The following is a 16,478-nucleotide window of genomic DNA, read 5'->3' as shown; positions in this document are numbered from 1 at the left end:
TAGGCTCTTAGGTAGAAAGATTAAATCCAGAACCTCCAGGGTAGCATTCTCTGAAATGCTCCCTGTTCTATGTGCAGATCACCAGAGGCCGGCAGAGCTCCGGAGTCTCAATGCGTGGATGAGACGATGGTGCAAGGAAGAGGGATTCAGTTTTGTTAGGAACTGGGGAACCTTTTGGGGAAGGGGGAGTCTCTTCGAAGGGATGGGCTCCACCTTAACCAGGGTGGAACCAGACTGCTGGCGCTAACCTTTAAAAAGGAGATAGAGCAGCTTTTAAACTAGAACAAAGGGGAAAGCCGATAGTCACTCAGCAGCGCATGGTTCGGAGAGAGGTATCTCCAAAGGATACTAATGATGCATTAGAATTAGGGCATCCTGACAGTGAGGTTCCAATATAATAAGAAAAGTAGTCCAAGTGCCTGTAACTAAAAACTCACCTGAGATAAAAAAAATTCTAACTTATCCCTATGAATTAAAAAGCAGAATGAAAATACAAACAAAAAACAAACTTTGAAATGTTTGTATGCTAATGCCAGAAGTCTAAGAAGTAAGATAGGAGAATTAAAATGTATAGCAGTGAATGATGACATAGACTTAATTGGCATCTCAGAGACATGGTGGAAGGAGGACAACCAATGGGACAGTGCTATACCGGGGTACAAATTATATCGCAATGACAGAGGAGCACCCGGGAGGTGGTGTGGTGTGGTGCTTTATGTCCGGGATGGCATAGAGTCCAACAGGATAAACAGGATAAACATCCTGCATGAGACTAAATGCACAATTGAATCTTTATGGGTAGAAATCCCTTGTGTGTCGGGGAAGACTATAGTGATAGGAGTATACTACCATCCACCTGGTCAAGATGGGGGGACTGACAGTGAAATGCTAAGAGAAATTAGGGAAGCTAACCAAATTGGTAGTGCGGTAATAATGGGAGACTTCAATTACCCCAATATTGACTGGGTAAATGTATCATTGGTAAACACTAGAGAAATAAAGTTCCTGGATGGAATAAATGATAGCTTTATGGAGTAATTGGTTCAGGAACCGACAAGAGAGGGAGCAATTTTAGATCTAATTCTCAGTGGAGCACAGGATTTAGTGAGAGAGGTAACAGTGGTGGGGCCGCTTGGCAATAGTGATCATAATATAATCAAATTTGAATTAATGACTGGAAGAGGGACAGTAAGCAAATCCACGGCTCTTGTGCTAAACTTTCAAAAGGGAAACTTTGATAAAATGAGAAAAATAGTTAGAAAAAAACTGAAAGGAGCAGCTACAAAAGTAAAAAGTGTGCAAGAGGCGTGGTCATTGTTAAAAAATACCATCCTAGAAGCACAATCCAGATGTATTCCACGCATTAAGAAAGGTGGAAAGAAGGCAAAACGATTACCGGCATGGTTAAAAGGGGAGGTGAAAGAAGCTATTTTAGCCAAAAGATCTTCATTCAAAAATTGGAAGAAGGATCCAACAAAAGAAAATAGGATAATGCATAAACGTTGGCAAGTTAAATGTAAGACATTGATAAGACAGGCTAAGAGAGAATTTGAAAATAAGTTGGCCGTAGAGGCAAAAACTCACAGTAAAAACATTTTAAATATATCCGAAGGAGAAAGCCTGTGAGGGAGTCAGTTGGACCGTTAGATGATCAAAGGGTTAAAGGGGCACTTAGAGAAGATAAGGGCATCAGGGAAAGATTAAATGATTTCTTTTCTTCGGTGTTTACTGAAGAGGATATTGGGGAGGTACCCATACTGGAGAAGGTTTTTATGGGTAATGATTCAGATGGACTGAACCAAATCATGGTGAACCTAGAAGATGTGGTAGACCTGATTGACAAATTGAAGAGTAATAAATCAACTGGACCGGATGGTATATACCCCAGAGTTCTGAAGGAACTAAAAACTGAAATTTCAGACATATTAGTAAAAATGTGTAACCTATCATTAAAATCATCCATTGTACCTGAAGACTGGAGGATAGCTAATGTAACCCCCATATTTAAAAAGGGCTCCAGGGGCGATCTGGGAAACTACAGACTGGATAGCCTGACTTCAGTGCCAGGAAAAAATAGTGGAAAGTGTTCTAAACATCAAAATCACAGAACATATAGAAAGACATGGTTTAATGGAACAAAGTCAGCATGGCTTTACTCAAGGCAAGTCTTGCCTCACAAATCTGCTTCACTTTTTTGAAGTAGTTAATAAACATGTGGATAAAGGTGAACCGGTAGATGTAGTGTACTTGGATTTTCAGAAGGCATTTGACAAATTTCCTCATGAGAGGCTTCTAGGAAAAATAAAAAGTCATGGGATAGGTGGCGATGTCCTTTCGTGGATTACAAACTGGCTAAAAGACAGGAAACAGAGAGTAGGATTAAATGGACAATTTTCTCAGTGGAAGGGAGTGGGCAGTGGAGTGCCTCAGGGATCTCTCTATATGAATTCACATAATTTTTTTCTGGAAAATCTCTAGACATTTATCCAATTGTTGTGTTTGTGGCATCATGTGGACCCTTAGTCACAGTAGAGATGACTCCTCCCATGGGGTGGTGCCCCATGGGGAACCGCAGCGATAGGCTAAACTCAGAGAGCAGACACTTGTAGGTGGAAAGCTTTATTGTACTGCCGTAGATAGATGGTATGAGGCAGGAAGAAAAGGCACTGAAGTCCAGCATGGTGCCAATACGTTCAGACAATCTCAGATGTAGAAGTCTCACCCAGATGTTCAAGGTAGAAGGGAACCCGCAGAGCGGGAAAGCCGAGCCTGGTGGGTGGAGTTGGAGATCTGGATCGCAGATGTACTCACAGGAGCGTAGGGTGGCGTCTTCCTGGCAATGGAGATGGTGGGACCAAAGGTCTGTGGTGCAGGATAGACTGGACTGATAGGCCCTCAAGGAGTGAGTACCAGGTAGTTCATAGATCCTGAAAAAAATATAGAGAGACCCCCGAGGAGCGGTTTTCTGGTTAGACGAAACCCCGAAGGGTTGTTGGAAGCGAGAGACCCCCGAGGAGCGGTTGTCTAGAGCTTCATCAGGAGCGAGATTCCCCGGAGGGTAGAAGGCATCTAAGCGAGCAGCTTAGAGCGGTCAGAGTAGCTAAACCGAAGTCCTTGCTAACTCAACGTAGGTAGCGTAGCAGAGGCTTTAAATACCCAGAGGTATTGACGTCATGTGGTGGGGACGCCCCTGAGGTTCCCGCCATGACGTGTACTTAAGCGTAGGCAACGTGCGTGCGCGCACCCTAGGAGGCCACGGGAAGGAGCATGGAAGACTGGAACGCACATGCTGAGTTGGAGATGCCGAGGGTTTCCGCACTCGGCACCGGAGGCAGCCATCTTGCCCAAGGAGGAGAAAAAGGGTAGAAATTAGGTAAGGCAGAGCGGTCGTAATCGCCTGCGACTGACAGACGCAACACCAATAATGTATGTAATGGTTTCTCATGATGCATGTTTAATTTTAACCTGCTATCAGAGAACAAATAATAAAGGTACGTAATTTGACATTCTTGAATTTTTTTGTGAATTTGCAGTCCAGATGAAATTAGAAAACACATGATTTCCTTGAAGTATGGCAGTCAATATTCTGTCAGGGGTAAGCAACTCCAGTCTTTGAATGCCATAATATGATCTTATTTTCTGCATATTAACTAGATCTGTCACTTATGTTTTTTATGGGGGATGTTTTCTAGAATAATTACCATGAATAAGCGAGAAATTTTGTAACATCATGTTTTAAGCATCTGTTATTGTTTCTGTTTTTCAGTGAATAATCCTATCCCTTCCAATCTGAAATCAGAAGCAAAAAAAGCAGCAAAAATATTAAAAGAATTTACTGAAATAAGCTCTAGAAATGGACCTGATAAGATCATTCCTGGTTAGTATTGAAAATTTAACCCTCAAACTTTTTGTTGACTTTTAATTATTTAAGTGTACTAACATGGCAACCACACTACTTTTTCTTATGCTGTTCTGAAATTAATGATCTTTTCTGTATATTTATTGCTTCTATTTGACAATACTGCTATATGAGGTTGTGAAGGATTTGAGTAATTATGAAAAGGCATTGTACTTTCAGAAATAATGGCAAGAAAATCCTCTCACCTAGTAAGGAATATGATAGGTCTTTTGACATTATTGCAGCAGTATTATTGTCATGGGTGAAGGTGTTCGTTTCTGTAAAGACAAGTTGTTTGTTTGAAGGACAGTAATGAAACTCTGCAAAGAGCTTGCAGGCTCATGAAACTTTGCAGCTTTCAACCTGCAGGCTCATTTTCAACGGGAAAATCCTTGCGTAGGTTCCTTTTGAAAATGTGGGCCTCTGGTGGAACATGGGTACCTTTGAACCCACATATTTTAAGAAAATAAGATATGCTGTGCTAGGTGAGATCAAGGTCTATTGGTCCATTCAGATTACAATTACTTGTCAGGTCCCAAAAAGTAAGACCTGTTTCTTGTTAGCTACTCCCAGCAACAAGAAATGGCTTTCTGAATTCCATCTGGCTAATAATTGTTTACAAACTTTTCCTTTAGCAGCTTATCCAAAACTTTTTAAAATTCTGCTATGCTAGTTACCTTGGCCACGTTTTCTAACAACAGATTCCATAACTTGATTGATGTTTGAGTGAAAAATACTTTTTTTATATAGTTTGTTTTAATACTGCTAGTTGTTAGTTTCATGGAATATCCCCTTATTTTAATATAATTTGAAACTAAATAACTGTCCCTTATTTACCTGTTCCACCCTACTCTTGATTTTATTTCCCTGTTCCACCTTGCTCATGATTTTATAAATGTTACGCCTGCAGCCCGCAGCAACCCCGCGGTGCGGCCCTCTCACATTTTCAGTGAGACTCCAGCTGCTGGCTCCTCCTCGCTGGCAGCGGTGGGCCGCCAGCTTCGACCTCTGGTTCCCTCCGGTGCCTCCGGCCCTGCCACACTACCCAGTGTTACTAGCCAAGATGTCCCTGCTTGTCAGGCCTCTCCGCGTGGCCCACAGAGAGACACCGCCATCAGCACCACACCCCTTCCTAGGTGTGCGCATCACTGATTCTTTTAAAAGGCCCGCGGCAGGAACCTGGCCGCGGACCCGGATGCTGACATCAGACTCTTCAGCATATTTAAGCTCAGGCCTCGCTTCATAGCATTGCCTTTGCAACAGGTCTCCTCGTACTCATTGCTATTCCTGATTCATCTCATCATTGTGTTCCTGTCTTCCTGGTTCCCAGTTCTTGTTCTCCTAGTTCCTGTTCGCTGTGTGTTGGATTGATTCTCTGGATTAGACCTCCGCTACACCTGACTACTCTTCAGCTTCTCTCCAGCCCCGGACCTCCGCTACGCCGGACTACTCTTCAGCTTCTCTCCAGCCCCGGACCTCCGCTACGCCGGACTACTCTTCAGCTTCTCTCCAGCCCCGGAACTCCGCTACGCCGGACTACTCTTCAGCTTCTCTCCAGCCCCGGACCTCCGCTACGCCGGACTACTCTTTAGCTTCTCTCCAGCCCCGGACCTCCGCTACGCCGGACTACTCTTCAGCTTCTCTCCAGCCCCAGAACTCCGCTATGCCGGACTACTCTTCAGCTTCTCTCCAGCCCCGGAACTCCGCTACGCCGGACTACTCTTCAGCTTCTCTCCAGCCCCGGACCTCCGCTACGCCTGACCACGCCTGCCTTCTTCATATCCTGACCATTGCTTTGCACAACTACGCTATAGACTTTCCTGAGTCCAGAGTTCTACATTGCTTGCTACAACTGTCACTCACTGCCGGCTCCGAACCTAGCCTGTCAGTGAATCTCTCCTCGCCTATCCTCTGGACGTGGACTTTCTATGCTTAGGCCTTCCTTTGTTTGGGTGCCTCCAGTCCTCCATTGTTCCTATGGCACCTGAGCCTCTGTACCGAATCCTGTCCAGGATAAAACTACGCCACCTACAGACTGCTGTCTCTGGGCTGAACTGCTATTCATCTCTAGTTAACCTCGAGGCCCACCTAAGTCCTGCCAGCCACGGTACCCAAAGGCTCAACCCGAGGGGAACGAGGGCTGGTATAGGTGAACCTCCAGCGGCCGCAAGCTTCAGCCCACTCCACTTACTGATGGTGGGGACCGGCCTACGGGTTGCATCAACCCCACCTCAGCCCAAGGGTCCACCTCCAACGCAACAGGTTGCAAACGCATTGGACTCGGTGGAGCCATGTGCCATCCAGGCCATAACGGACCTGGCATCCAAGGTGCAAGAACAGCAGCAATTCCTTGAAGCATTGGCTGCTTCCATAGGACGCCTTCATACCCGGCTTAATGATCATTCCGCTGAGCCCGTCTCTGCCCCAGCCCCTCCTCCTCCACAGCCACCTCCATCGATGCCTCGAGCCTTGTTGACACTTCCAGCGCCTCCACGCTTCAATGGCGACTCCAAACTCTGCAGAGGGTTCATAAACCAATGCAACATGCAATTTGTTCTGCAACCTTCCGTCTTCCAGGATGAGTTGACTAAGGTCTCATTTATCCTATCCCGCCTTGAAGGGAAAGCGCTGGCCTGGGCTTCTCCCTTGTGGGAAAACTCGGATTCCTTGTTGAAGGAACTGGCTCAATCTGTTGAGCCAGTCCATGTTTTCAGATGGACCTTTTATGATCCCGGGCGACATGCCAATGCATGCACCAGCTTGCTACATCTTCATCAAGGACAAAGTCTTTTTGATTATACTATTGAGTTTCGGACTTTGGCTACCGAGCTTGCTTGGCAGGAAGACTGCCTTCAAGCTATCTACCTGGATGGACTCTCTCCACAGCTAAAAGATGAGTTGGTTGCATGGGAGCTCCCTTCCTCTCTGGAGGACCTTATAGATTTGGCAGGTCGAATTGACCATAGTCTTCTAGAGCGTCACCGGGAGAGTCAGATGCCCAAGAAGCCTTCGTGGGTTCGCTCCCACTCACCACCAGTTACCAACCCTGCATCCTGCAGTGACACTAGAGTGGTCATGGCGGAAGAACCTATGCAGTTGGGTTGAGGGCGGCTAACAACGGAAGAGCGCCTCCGGCGGAGACAAACCAGCCTGTCTCTGAATTGCGGAGCACCTGGCCACTATCTACAGACGCCCTATCCGTCCGGGAAACTCCTTGGCCTGAGTTCAGGCCAACTTGGGTGCAACTTCTCCAGCCCCTCAATTGTCAATACCGGTCACTTTAATCTGGGACTCCTGGGCCTTCCTGGTTCTTGCTCTGGTAGTCTCCGGAGCAGGAGGTAATTTTATCCTTAAAGATCTTGTGCAGCTTTTGGGTATAAAAACCCTTTCGCTTGATACGTCTTTATGCATTGCTTCTGTCTATGGAGAGCAGCTACCCAGCTGGATTTCCTTGACTATGGAACCTGTCCAGTTACATACCGAGGCTTTACATCTCGAGGAACTTGAATTAATAGTTTTGGATAAGTCTATCCACCTTATAGTACTTGTACTCCCCTGGCTACAGATGCATTCTCCTCAATTCAGCTGAGCCTCATTGCAACTAGTAGAGTGGGGTCCCGCTTGCCATCAGTCCTGCCTCCAAAAAGTGATACCATCTCCTGTGGTTCCCCTGGCTACTACATCCTCTGGCGTACCTGCTCCATATGCTGCTTATGAGGACATGTTCTCTAAACAGAAGGCTGACCTCCTTCCGCCTCTCCAAAGATTTGACTGTCCAATTGAGCTCCTCCCTGGAACCATGCCCCCTCGGGAGTGCACCTATCCTTTGTCACTACCTGAGACAAAGGTAATGACCGAATACATTCAGAAAAATCTTGCAAAATGATTTATTTGCCCATCTATATCACCCATTGGGGCAGTAGTCTTTTTTGTGACCAAAAAAGATGGGTCACTTAGGCCGTGTATTGACTACCGTGGCCTAAATGCCATAACCCGCAAGGATAAATATCCTTTACCGCTGATTTCAGAATTATTCGACCGTCTTCAGGGTGCCTCCAGCTTCACGAAACTGGATTTACACGGGGCATATAATCTGGTGAGGATTCGCCCTGATGATATTTGGAAAACTGCTTTTAACACCAGGGACGGCCACTACGAATACTTGCTGATGCCCTTTGGCCTCTGTAACACACCCGCAGTATTCCAACGAATGATGAATGTGTTGTGTCCGTTGGTACCCGACGCCCTCTTTACCTCTTTGGTGCCTCCCTCTTTGTCTGCAGGAAGATTAGCTGCTGCGGCGTCCTTCTGCCGAGGCTCTCTGGCGTCCCCGGACTGGCTAGACGCTGCAACCCGACATGTTTCCTGGAAGCCTAGGGGTGCGCACGCGGCGCAGCCCTAACTGAAGTACCAGCGATGGCACGAACCTCGGGGGCGTCCCCGAAGATGACGTCACCCGCGACGGATATATTAGGTCTTAGAATTTGCTAACACTTTGAGTTAGTAAGGAATGACTACGGACTCGCTTCGACTTTCCAAGCTACTCTTCCTCCTCGGACTTACTAAAAGGGTTACTCTACCTAAGCTACTCTGTTTCCTCGGACTTACTAGGGGTACCCGCTCCTCGGGGGCCTCGCTCTCTCCTTTGTTTTTCAGGTGACAGTCTGGAACAGGTACTCACTCCTCGAGGACCCTCATTCCCAGACTTACTCGATACGCTCTTCTGCCTGGAAGTCATCACTGCCAACTACACCAGTGAGTTACCATTACTCTCTCAGAGCTTTCCCTGGAACCAGGTACTCGCTCCTCGAGGGCCTATATTTTTCAGCTCCTGGGCTTCTATGAGACATTGTGTGAGTGTTACCATCTGGTTCAGTACATGAACTCTGCTTACCCTGCCTACTCACTATTTCAGTTTCTCTACAGTTCAGCCTCCAGGGATTGATGTTCCAGTATCCGAGGGACTACAGCCCAGCCATGCATTCCAGCTCACTACTGCCACCTCTGGTGATTCAGTATATTGTCTAATAAAAGAACTAGTGTGTGTCTGTCTCCATACTCTGAACCTGACCGGTGATTCCTCTCGGGATCTTCCCCTGGGGGTGTGGTCATCTGCCACCGGTCCAAGGATCCACCCACAACTCTCCTAAATAACAACAGATTGCTAATTCCAAGCTGACTGTTCACTCCAAATTGAACAGAATTGAACAGATTGCTAACTCCATGGATCTGGCACAACTTAATGCCTTGCAGGCCATACCGGGCCTGGCCCAGCGCATTGCGGAGCAGCAAGACGCCTTGGAGAAATTTACTGCAGCATTTAATCAGCTACACACACAGAAGGTTCAAGGCACAGCCTCCAACCAAGAAGGTCAGTCATCGTAGGTAACTTTGAAGACCTCTGTACCACTGGCGGCTCCAATCTGCTTTTCCTGAGAAGTCCAGAAGACCCGGGGCTTTTTGAACCAGTGCTGCATGCACTTTGTCTTACAGCCGTCTCTATTTCCTACAGCTCTCTCCAAGACTACCTACATCCTTTCTTACCTGGATGGAAGGGCCTTGTCTTGGGCATCTACCTTGTGGGAACGCAAGGACTCCATTTTGCAGGACATAGAAGGATTTATGGACTTATTTAAATCCGTTTTCGATGACCCTGCTCGAATGTCTGTAGCCGGTTCTGCTTTAGTGGATTTGAAGCGAGGCAACAGATCATTGGCTGAATTCGCCATCGAGTTTAAAGCTCTTGCGGCAGAGCTACGCTGGGCCCCAGATGTCTCAAGACTCTCTTTTGCAGAGGCCTGGATAACCGTTTGAAGGACGAGCTGGCCGCTCGCCAAACACCTGACTCGCTGGATGAATTAATATCCTTGGCTATTCGGTTTGATCTACGTCTCTGGGACAAAGTGAAGAGTGAAGGACCTCCGGCCTAGGGTGTTACCCGGGTTGAAACAGGCTAGTACTGTCTTTACACCTTGGATGGTTCCAGTAGTCCCCGCTGCTGATACAGATGAACCTATGCAAATTGGTCATGGACACTTGACTTCCAAGGAGAGAAGATTTCAGAAGAAACGCAGCCTTTGCATGTATTGTGGTCAGCCCAGCCATGATGTCTTTACATGCTCCACTTGTCCGATAGCACGGCAGGCCAAAGTCCTTCAGGAGGACTATTCTTAAGCCTTACTGCGCCCTCTCTTATGCTCTTTCTCCCAGTCTCCTTGACCTACGGTCCAGTCACGCTTCAGACTCCTGCCATGGTGGACTCGGGGGCAGGAGGCAACTTCATTCTCAGAAGTCTAGTGGAATATTTGAGGATCCCCCTCATCAAGTTGAAAAACCCACTACGACTATCCTCCATTCATGGAGAGCCTTTACCGGGAGATATGTCTTGCCAAACCGAATCAGTTACTCTCTGCACCGGAGTTCTTCATACGGAATCACTCTCCTTCTTTGTACTGGAAAAGGCTGTGCACCCTATTGTTCTGGGGTTACCCTGGTTGCAAGTACACCAGCCCCAATTTGACTGGGCATCCTGGATCTCTCCCACTGGGGCTCAGAATGTCATGGGAAATGCCTTAAGGAGATATTGCCTATTATTGGCATGCCTGTGACTCCAGCAGTACCGGGACTACCGCTCCAGTACACCCCCTTTGGGGATATCTTCTCCAAAGAAGTAGTTGATATTCATCCTCCACAGGAGCCCTATGACTGTGCCATAAGACAGAAGTCTAAAACTGAGTCTCCGAAAGGACAGATGCACTCTCTCTCAGCATTTGAGAATAAAGCAAATTGGAAGACATTGATGCAAATCTCCAGAAGGACTTTATCTGACCATCTGAGTCGCCAGATGGTGCGGACACTTGTTTTGGGGGAAAGGAAGACAATACACTAACCAAGGAATGTTCTTCAGTATCTCCAGTCGAAGATGATACTATTCCTAGTGAACTATCCTACATATCTCAAGACTCATTTATCATCAATACAGAAGACGAAGTAGAACTCAAAATCACTGAGATTCTGGATGTTCGTAAAAGAGGCAAGACTTTTGAATACCTTCTAAAGTGGGAGGGTTTCGGCCCTGAAGTGATCTCTTGGGAGCCTCAGACCAATATCCTGGACAAAGAGATGCTTCGTCAGTTCCACCTCGCGCATCCTTCGAAACCTAATCCTGGTACCTGAAGAGGAAATTGACCTTTGAAGGGGGGTACTGTTGTGTCCGTCAGTTCCCGACGCCCTCTCTATGCCCTCCTTACCTCTTTAGTGCCTCCTTCTTTGACCGCGGGAAGATTAGCTGCTGCGGCGTCCTTCTGCCGAGGCTCTCCGGCATCCCCGGACTGGCTAGACGCTGCAACCCGCCATGTTTCCTGGAGGCCTAGGGGCGAGCGCGTGGCCCCAACTGAAGTACCGGCGATGGCGCGAACCTCGGGGGCGTCGCCCAAAGATGACGTCACCCGCGACTGATATATAAGGTCTTAGAATTTGCTAACACTTTGAGTTAGCAAGGAATGACTACGGACTCGCTTCGACTTTCCAAGCTACTCTGCCTCCTCGGACTTACTAAAGGGTTACCCTACCTAAGCTACTCTGCCTCCTCGGACTTACTAGGGATACCACTTCTCGGGGGCCTCGCTCTCTCCTTTGTTTTTCAGGTGACAGTCTGGAACCGGTACTCGCTCCTCGAGGGCCCTTGTTCCCAGACTTACTCGGTACTCTCTTCTGCCTGGAAGTCATCACTGCCAACTACATCAGTGAGTTACCATCGCTCTCTCAGAGCTTTCCCTGGAACCAGGTACTCGCTCCTTGAGGGCCTATACTTTCCAGCTCCTGGGCTTCTATGAGACATTGTGTGAGTGTTACCATCTGGTTCAGTACACGAATTCTGCATACCCTGCCTACTCACTATTTCAGTTTCTCTACAGCTCAGCCTCCAGGGATCGCTATTCCAGTATTCGAGGGACTACAGCCCAGCTGGGCATTCCAGCTCACTATTGCCACCTCTGGTGGTTCAATATAATGTCTAATAAAAGAACTAGTGTGTGTCTGTCTCCATACTCTGAGCCTGACCGGTGATCCCTCTTGGGATCTTCCCCCGGGGGCGTGGTCATCTGCCACCGGTCCAAGGATCCACCCACAACTCTCCTAAATAACAACAGATTGCTAATTCCAAGCAGACTGTTAATTCCGAATTGAACAGAACGAAATCTTTAGAGATCTATTATACACTAAAGTCGTGGCTTTTCTGGACGATATCCTCGTCTTTTCCAGAGATCTTGACACTCACCGCACCGATGAACAAACTGTCCTCCACTGTCTCCGTGAAAACCACCTGTTTGCAAAATTGGACAAATGTCTGTTCGAAAAGTCCAGTTTGCCTTTTCTGGGTTATATAATCTCTCAACAAGGCTTCTCCATGGACCCCGCTAAATTAAAAGGAATCTGAGATTGGACGCAACCAGTGGGACTCAAAGTGCTCCAGCACTTTTTGGGATTTCTTAGCTACTAGCATCACTTCATCCCACATTATTTCACACTGGCTACTCCTCTGATAGCCTTGACCCATAAAGGCCAAAACACACGAGACTGGCCGCCCGAGGCCATTACCGCCTTCCATTGTTTGAAAGAAGCCTTCCAGAAGGGGTCCTGTCTACATCACCCAGATCCGACTCACCCATTTCTAGTCGAAGTTGATGCCTCCACCATTGGGGCTGGGGCAGTCCTAAACCAACGCACCACTTCTGGTGCTGTAGTTCATTGTTCCTTTTACTCCCATAAATTCTTGTCTGCAGAACAAAATTACAGCATTGGGATAAAGTTGGCTCTCGAGGAGTGGTGCCCATGGCTAGAGGGCACACAACATAAGTTTACGGTGTTCACTGATCATAAAAATCTGGAACATTTGAGTCAAGCACAACATCTCAATGCCCGTCAGGCCCGATGGGCTCTGTTCTTCTCTAGATTTGATTTTGAACTCTGCTACCGCCCAGCTGACAAGAACCTCCAGGCAGATGCCTTATCACGATCCTTTGAACCTGAAGACATTGCAGAAGAACCAACCCACATAACCCAGCTTGTATCTCATTGTCTGCCACTCACCCAGTTCCTGCTGATAAAACGGTGGTGCCCCGATAACTCCGAGAAGGAGTCCTCCGCTGGACACACAATTCCAAATTTGCCGGTCACCCAGGATGAGCACGAACCTTGGCACTGCTCCAGCGGTTCTTCTGGTGGCCTACCATGGCCTCCGACATGAAAGCGAATGTTGAATCCTGTAATGTTTGTGCACAGCAGAAAACTCCGGTCGGGCGACTTGGGGTCTTCTCCAACCGCTTCCAGTACCTGAAGAACCGTGGACTCACCTGTCTACGGATTTCATCGTGGATCTGCCACATTCTAAGGGTCACACCGTAATATGGGTCACCATAGACCGCTTTTCAAAAATGGCCCATTTTCTACCTCTACCGGGCCTGCCATCTGCTTCAGAGCTAGTGTGATTGTTCTTCCATCATATTTTCAGATTGCTTGGATTACCCTTGGATATCGTTTCAGATCGAGGTCCTCAATTCGTCGTCAGGTATTGGCGCTCACTCTGCCGAAAGTTTGGTATCAACATCAGCCTTACAACCACCTATCATCCCCAGGCCAACAGGCAAGCCGAAAGGATGAACCGCTCTTTGAAGGCTTTTCTGCGCACTTACATCAATGACCTACAAGATAACTGGTCAGACCTCTTATCCTGGGCAGAGTTTTCTCACAACTCTCACATTGCTACGGCTACTGGTACATCCCCCTTTTCAATCGTCTATAGGAAACAACCTCGACCACCGTTACCCATACCTTTATCCAAGCCGTCCCCTGTGGCACAAGCTACTGTGGACGCCCTTAAGACACTATGAGAACAGACAAATCTTCGCCTGTGTCAGGCCGCCTCCCTGGCCAAGAGAACTGCGGACAGTCGACGCCGCTCAGCACCTGAATTCCTTCCTGGCCAGAAAATCTGGTTAATTACTAGATACATCCGACTCAGAATTCCTTTGCAGAGATTTGCCCCCAGATTTATCGGGCCCTTTCCTGTTACCCGATGCATCGGACCTGTTATATACCAGCTTCGGCTGCCCCCTACACTGGGGATACATAACACATTCCATGTATCACTTCTAAAGCCTGTGATCCTGTCTTGGCCTGCCCGGAAAGCTCCTGAGCCACCTCCTTTGGTGGCAGAAACTGACATGACGTATAAGGTCCACGAAGTCCTAGACGTCCGTCGCAGGGGACGCCGATGGGAGTACCTCTTTTCTTGGGAGGGATCTGGACCTGAAGAGAATTCATGGGAGCCAGCTTGAAATATTCTGGATAAGAACTTCCACCGTGCCCATCCGGGCAAACCCCAATCTCCAGGAGGTGGGCGTAAAGGGGGGGGGGGGGGTACTGTTACGCATGCCACCAGCGGCAACCCCGCGATACGGCCCTCTCACCTTTCCAGATGGACTCCAGCTGCTGGCTCCTCCTCGCTGGTGGAGGTGGGCCACCAGGTCCGACCTTGGGTTCCTTCCGGTGCCTCCGACCCTGCCACGCTACCTAGTGTTGCTAGCCAAGATGTCCCTGCTCGTCTGTCCTCTCCACGTGACCCACGAAGAGATGCCGCCATCAGCGCTGCGCCCCTTCCTAGGAGTGTGCGCATCACTGATTTTTTTTAAGGGGCCCACGGTGGGAACCTGGCCATGGACCCAGATGTTGATGTCAGACTCTTCAGCGTATATAAGCTCAGGCCTCGCTCCATAGCGCTGCCTTTGCAACAGGTCTCCTTGTACTCCTTGTACTCATTGCTATTCCTGATTCGTCTCAGCATTGTGTTCCTGTCTCCCTGGTTCCCAGTTCCTGTTCTCCTTGTTCCTATTTGTCTATGTGTTGGATTGACTCTCTGGATTTGGTCACCGCTACATCTGACTACTCTTCAGCTTCTCTCCAGCCCCGGTCCTCCGCTACGCCTGACTATACTTCAGCTTCTCTCCAGCCCTGGATCTCTGCTATGCCTGACTACTCTTCAGCTTCTCTCCAGCCCCGGATCTCCGCTATGCCTGACTACTCTTCAGCTTCTCTCCAGCCCCGGACCTCCACTACGCCTGACCACACCTGTCTTCATTGTGCCCTGACCCTTGCTTTTCATGACTATGCTTATAGACTTTCCTGAGTCCAGAGTTCTACGTTGCTTGCCACAACTGTCACTCACCGCCTGCTCCGAACCTAGCCTGTCAGTGATGCCTCTCCTCGCCTATCCTCTGGACATGGACTTTCTAGGCTTAGGCTTTCCTTTGCTTGGGTGCCTCCAGTTCTCCATTGCTCCTATGGCACCTGAGCCTCTGTACCGAATCCTGTCCAGGAGAGACCTATGCCACCTACAGACTGCTGTCTCTGGGCTGAACTGCTATTTATCTCTAGTTAACCTCGAGGCCCACCTAAGTCCTGCCGGCCCTGGCACCCAAAGGCTCAACCCGAGGGGAACGAAGGATGGTATAGGTGAAGTTCCAGCGGCCTCTAGCTTCAGCCCACTCCACCTGCTGATGGTGGGAACCCGTAGGCCCTCGCCTATGGGTTGCGTCAACCCCACCTCAGCCCAAAGGTCTACCTCCAACGCAACAATAACCTTCTATCATATTCCCTCTCAGTCATCTCTTGTCCAAGCTGAAGATCTCTAACATGTTTAGGCTTTTTTTTTTTTTTTATGAGAGTCATTCCATCCACTTTATCACCGTGATTGTTCTTTTCTGTACCTTTTCTAGTTATGCTATGTTTTTTTTAGATAGGGAGAATAGAACTGCACACAATACTTACGTTTTCCATTGACAAGAATGGCTGAATTAGTCATGATATGTAGGTGACATCATCTGATTATGCTGAACCAACCTATCTCTACTAGCTTTTGCTCTAGTGCAGAGCTTCCCAAACTGTGGGTCGGGACCCCAAATGGGGTCACAAAACCTCCACCCGGGGTCACAAATGCCTCAAAGGGCAATCCTCTCCAGACATCACCAGCAGCAGAAGTAGTTGAAATCAGCATGTGATCTTTGAGCTAGCATGCACTCTCAGATCCTACAATGGTCCCGCCCTCACTTGAGTTTCCATGAGAACAGGAAGCCATGTATGAGGAGGGATTGGGACCACTGCAGGGCCTGTGAACGTTTACTGGCTCACAGATCCTGTGCTGTCTTTCATTACTAATGCTGCTGCCAGTTGTAGATCAACATCAGGCATTGGACCAGTCATTGGGGAAGAGTGGGCACAGTGTGCACAGGTCTGTGCAAGTTGTCCTCTCCCATCACTGAACTTACCTAAGAGAAAAATGTTGCTTCTGTCATCAGCCTGCCCTCTCTTCCCACTAGCTGTCATCCACTTATCGCCTGAGGCCCAAAGGAAAATGTTGCTGCTGATCCTAGTCAAGAGTATGTTTGGATGGGGGCTGTTTGAAGGGAGGAATCAGATACAGGAAGGGTTTGAGAGTTGAATCAGTGGGAGAGGGATTGGCTGTGGAAGGTGAGAGGGGGATGCAAGAGAGGAGCTATGGGTGAGAGTATCAACTGGGGAGGTA

At 48.2% G+C, this 16,478-nt stretch overlaps 1 protein-coding gene across 1 annotated transcript in view; it reads left to right on the top strand.

Annotated features, from left to right (window-relative positions):
- SH3YL1 (SH3 and SYLF domain containing 1) overlaps window positions 1-16,478 on the top strand; it is a 223,298-nt gene that overhangs the window by 46,931 nt on the left and 159,889 nt on the right. The window contains exon 2 of the mRNA XM_029595777.1: window positions 3,767-3,877. Coding sequence (XP_029451637.1) covers window positions 3,767-3,877 — 111 coding nt within the window. The remainder of the gene's footprint in view (window positions 1-3,766; window positions 3,878-16,478) is intronic.

This window comes from Rhinatrema bivittatum, chromosome 3, assembly GCF_901001135.1.
Source record: "Rhinatrema bivittatum chromosome 3, aRhiBiv1.1, whole genome shotgun sequence".
Lineage (NCBI taxonomy): Eukaryota > Metazoa > Chordata > Amphibia > Gymnophiona > Rhinatrematidae > Rhinatrema > Rhinatrema bivittatum.
The sequence above is the reverse complement of the archived record's forward strand: the minus strand, read 5'-3'. Positions and strand labels throughout refer to the sequence as shown.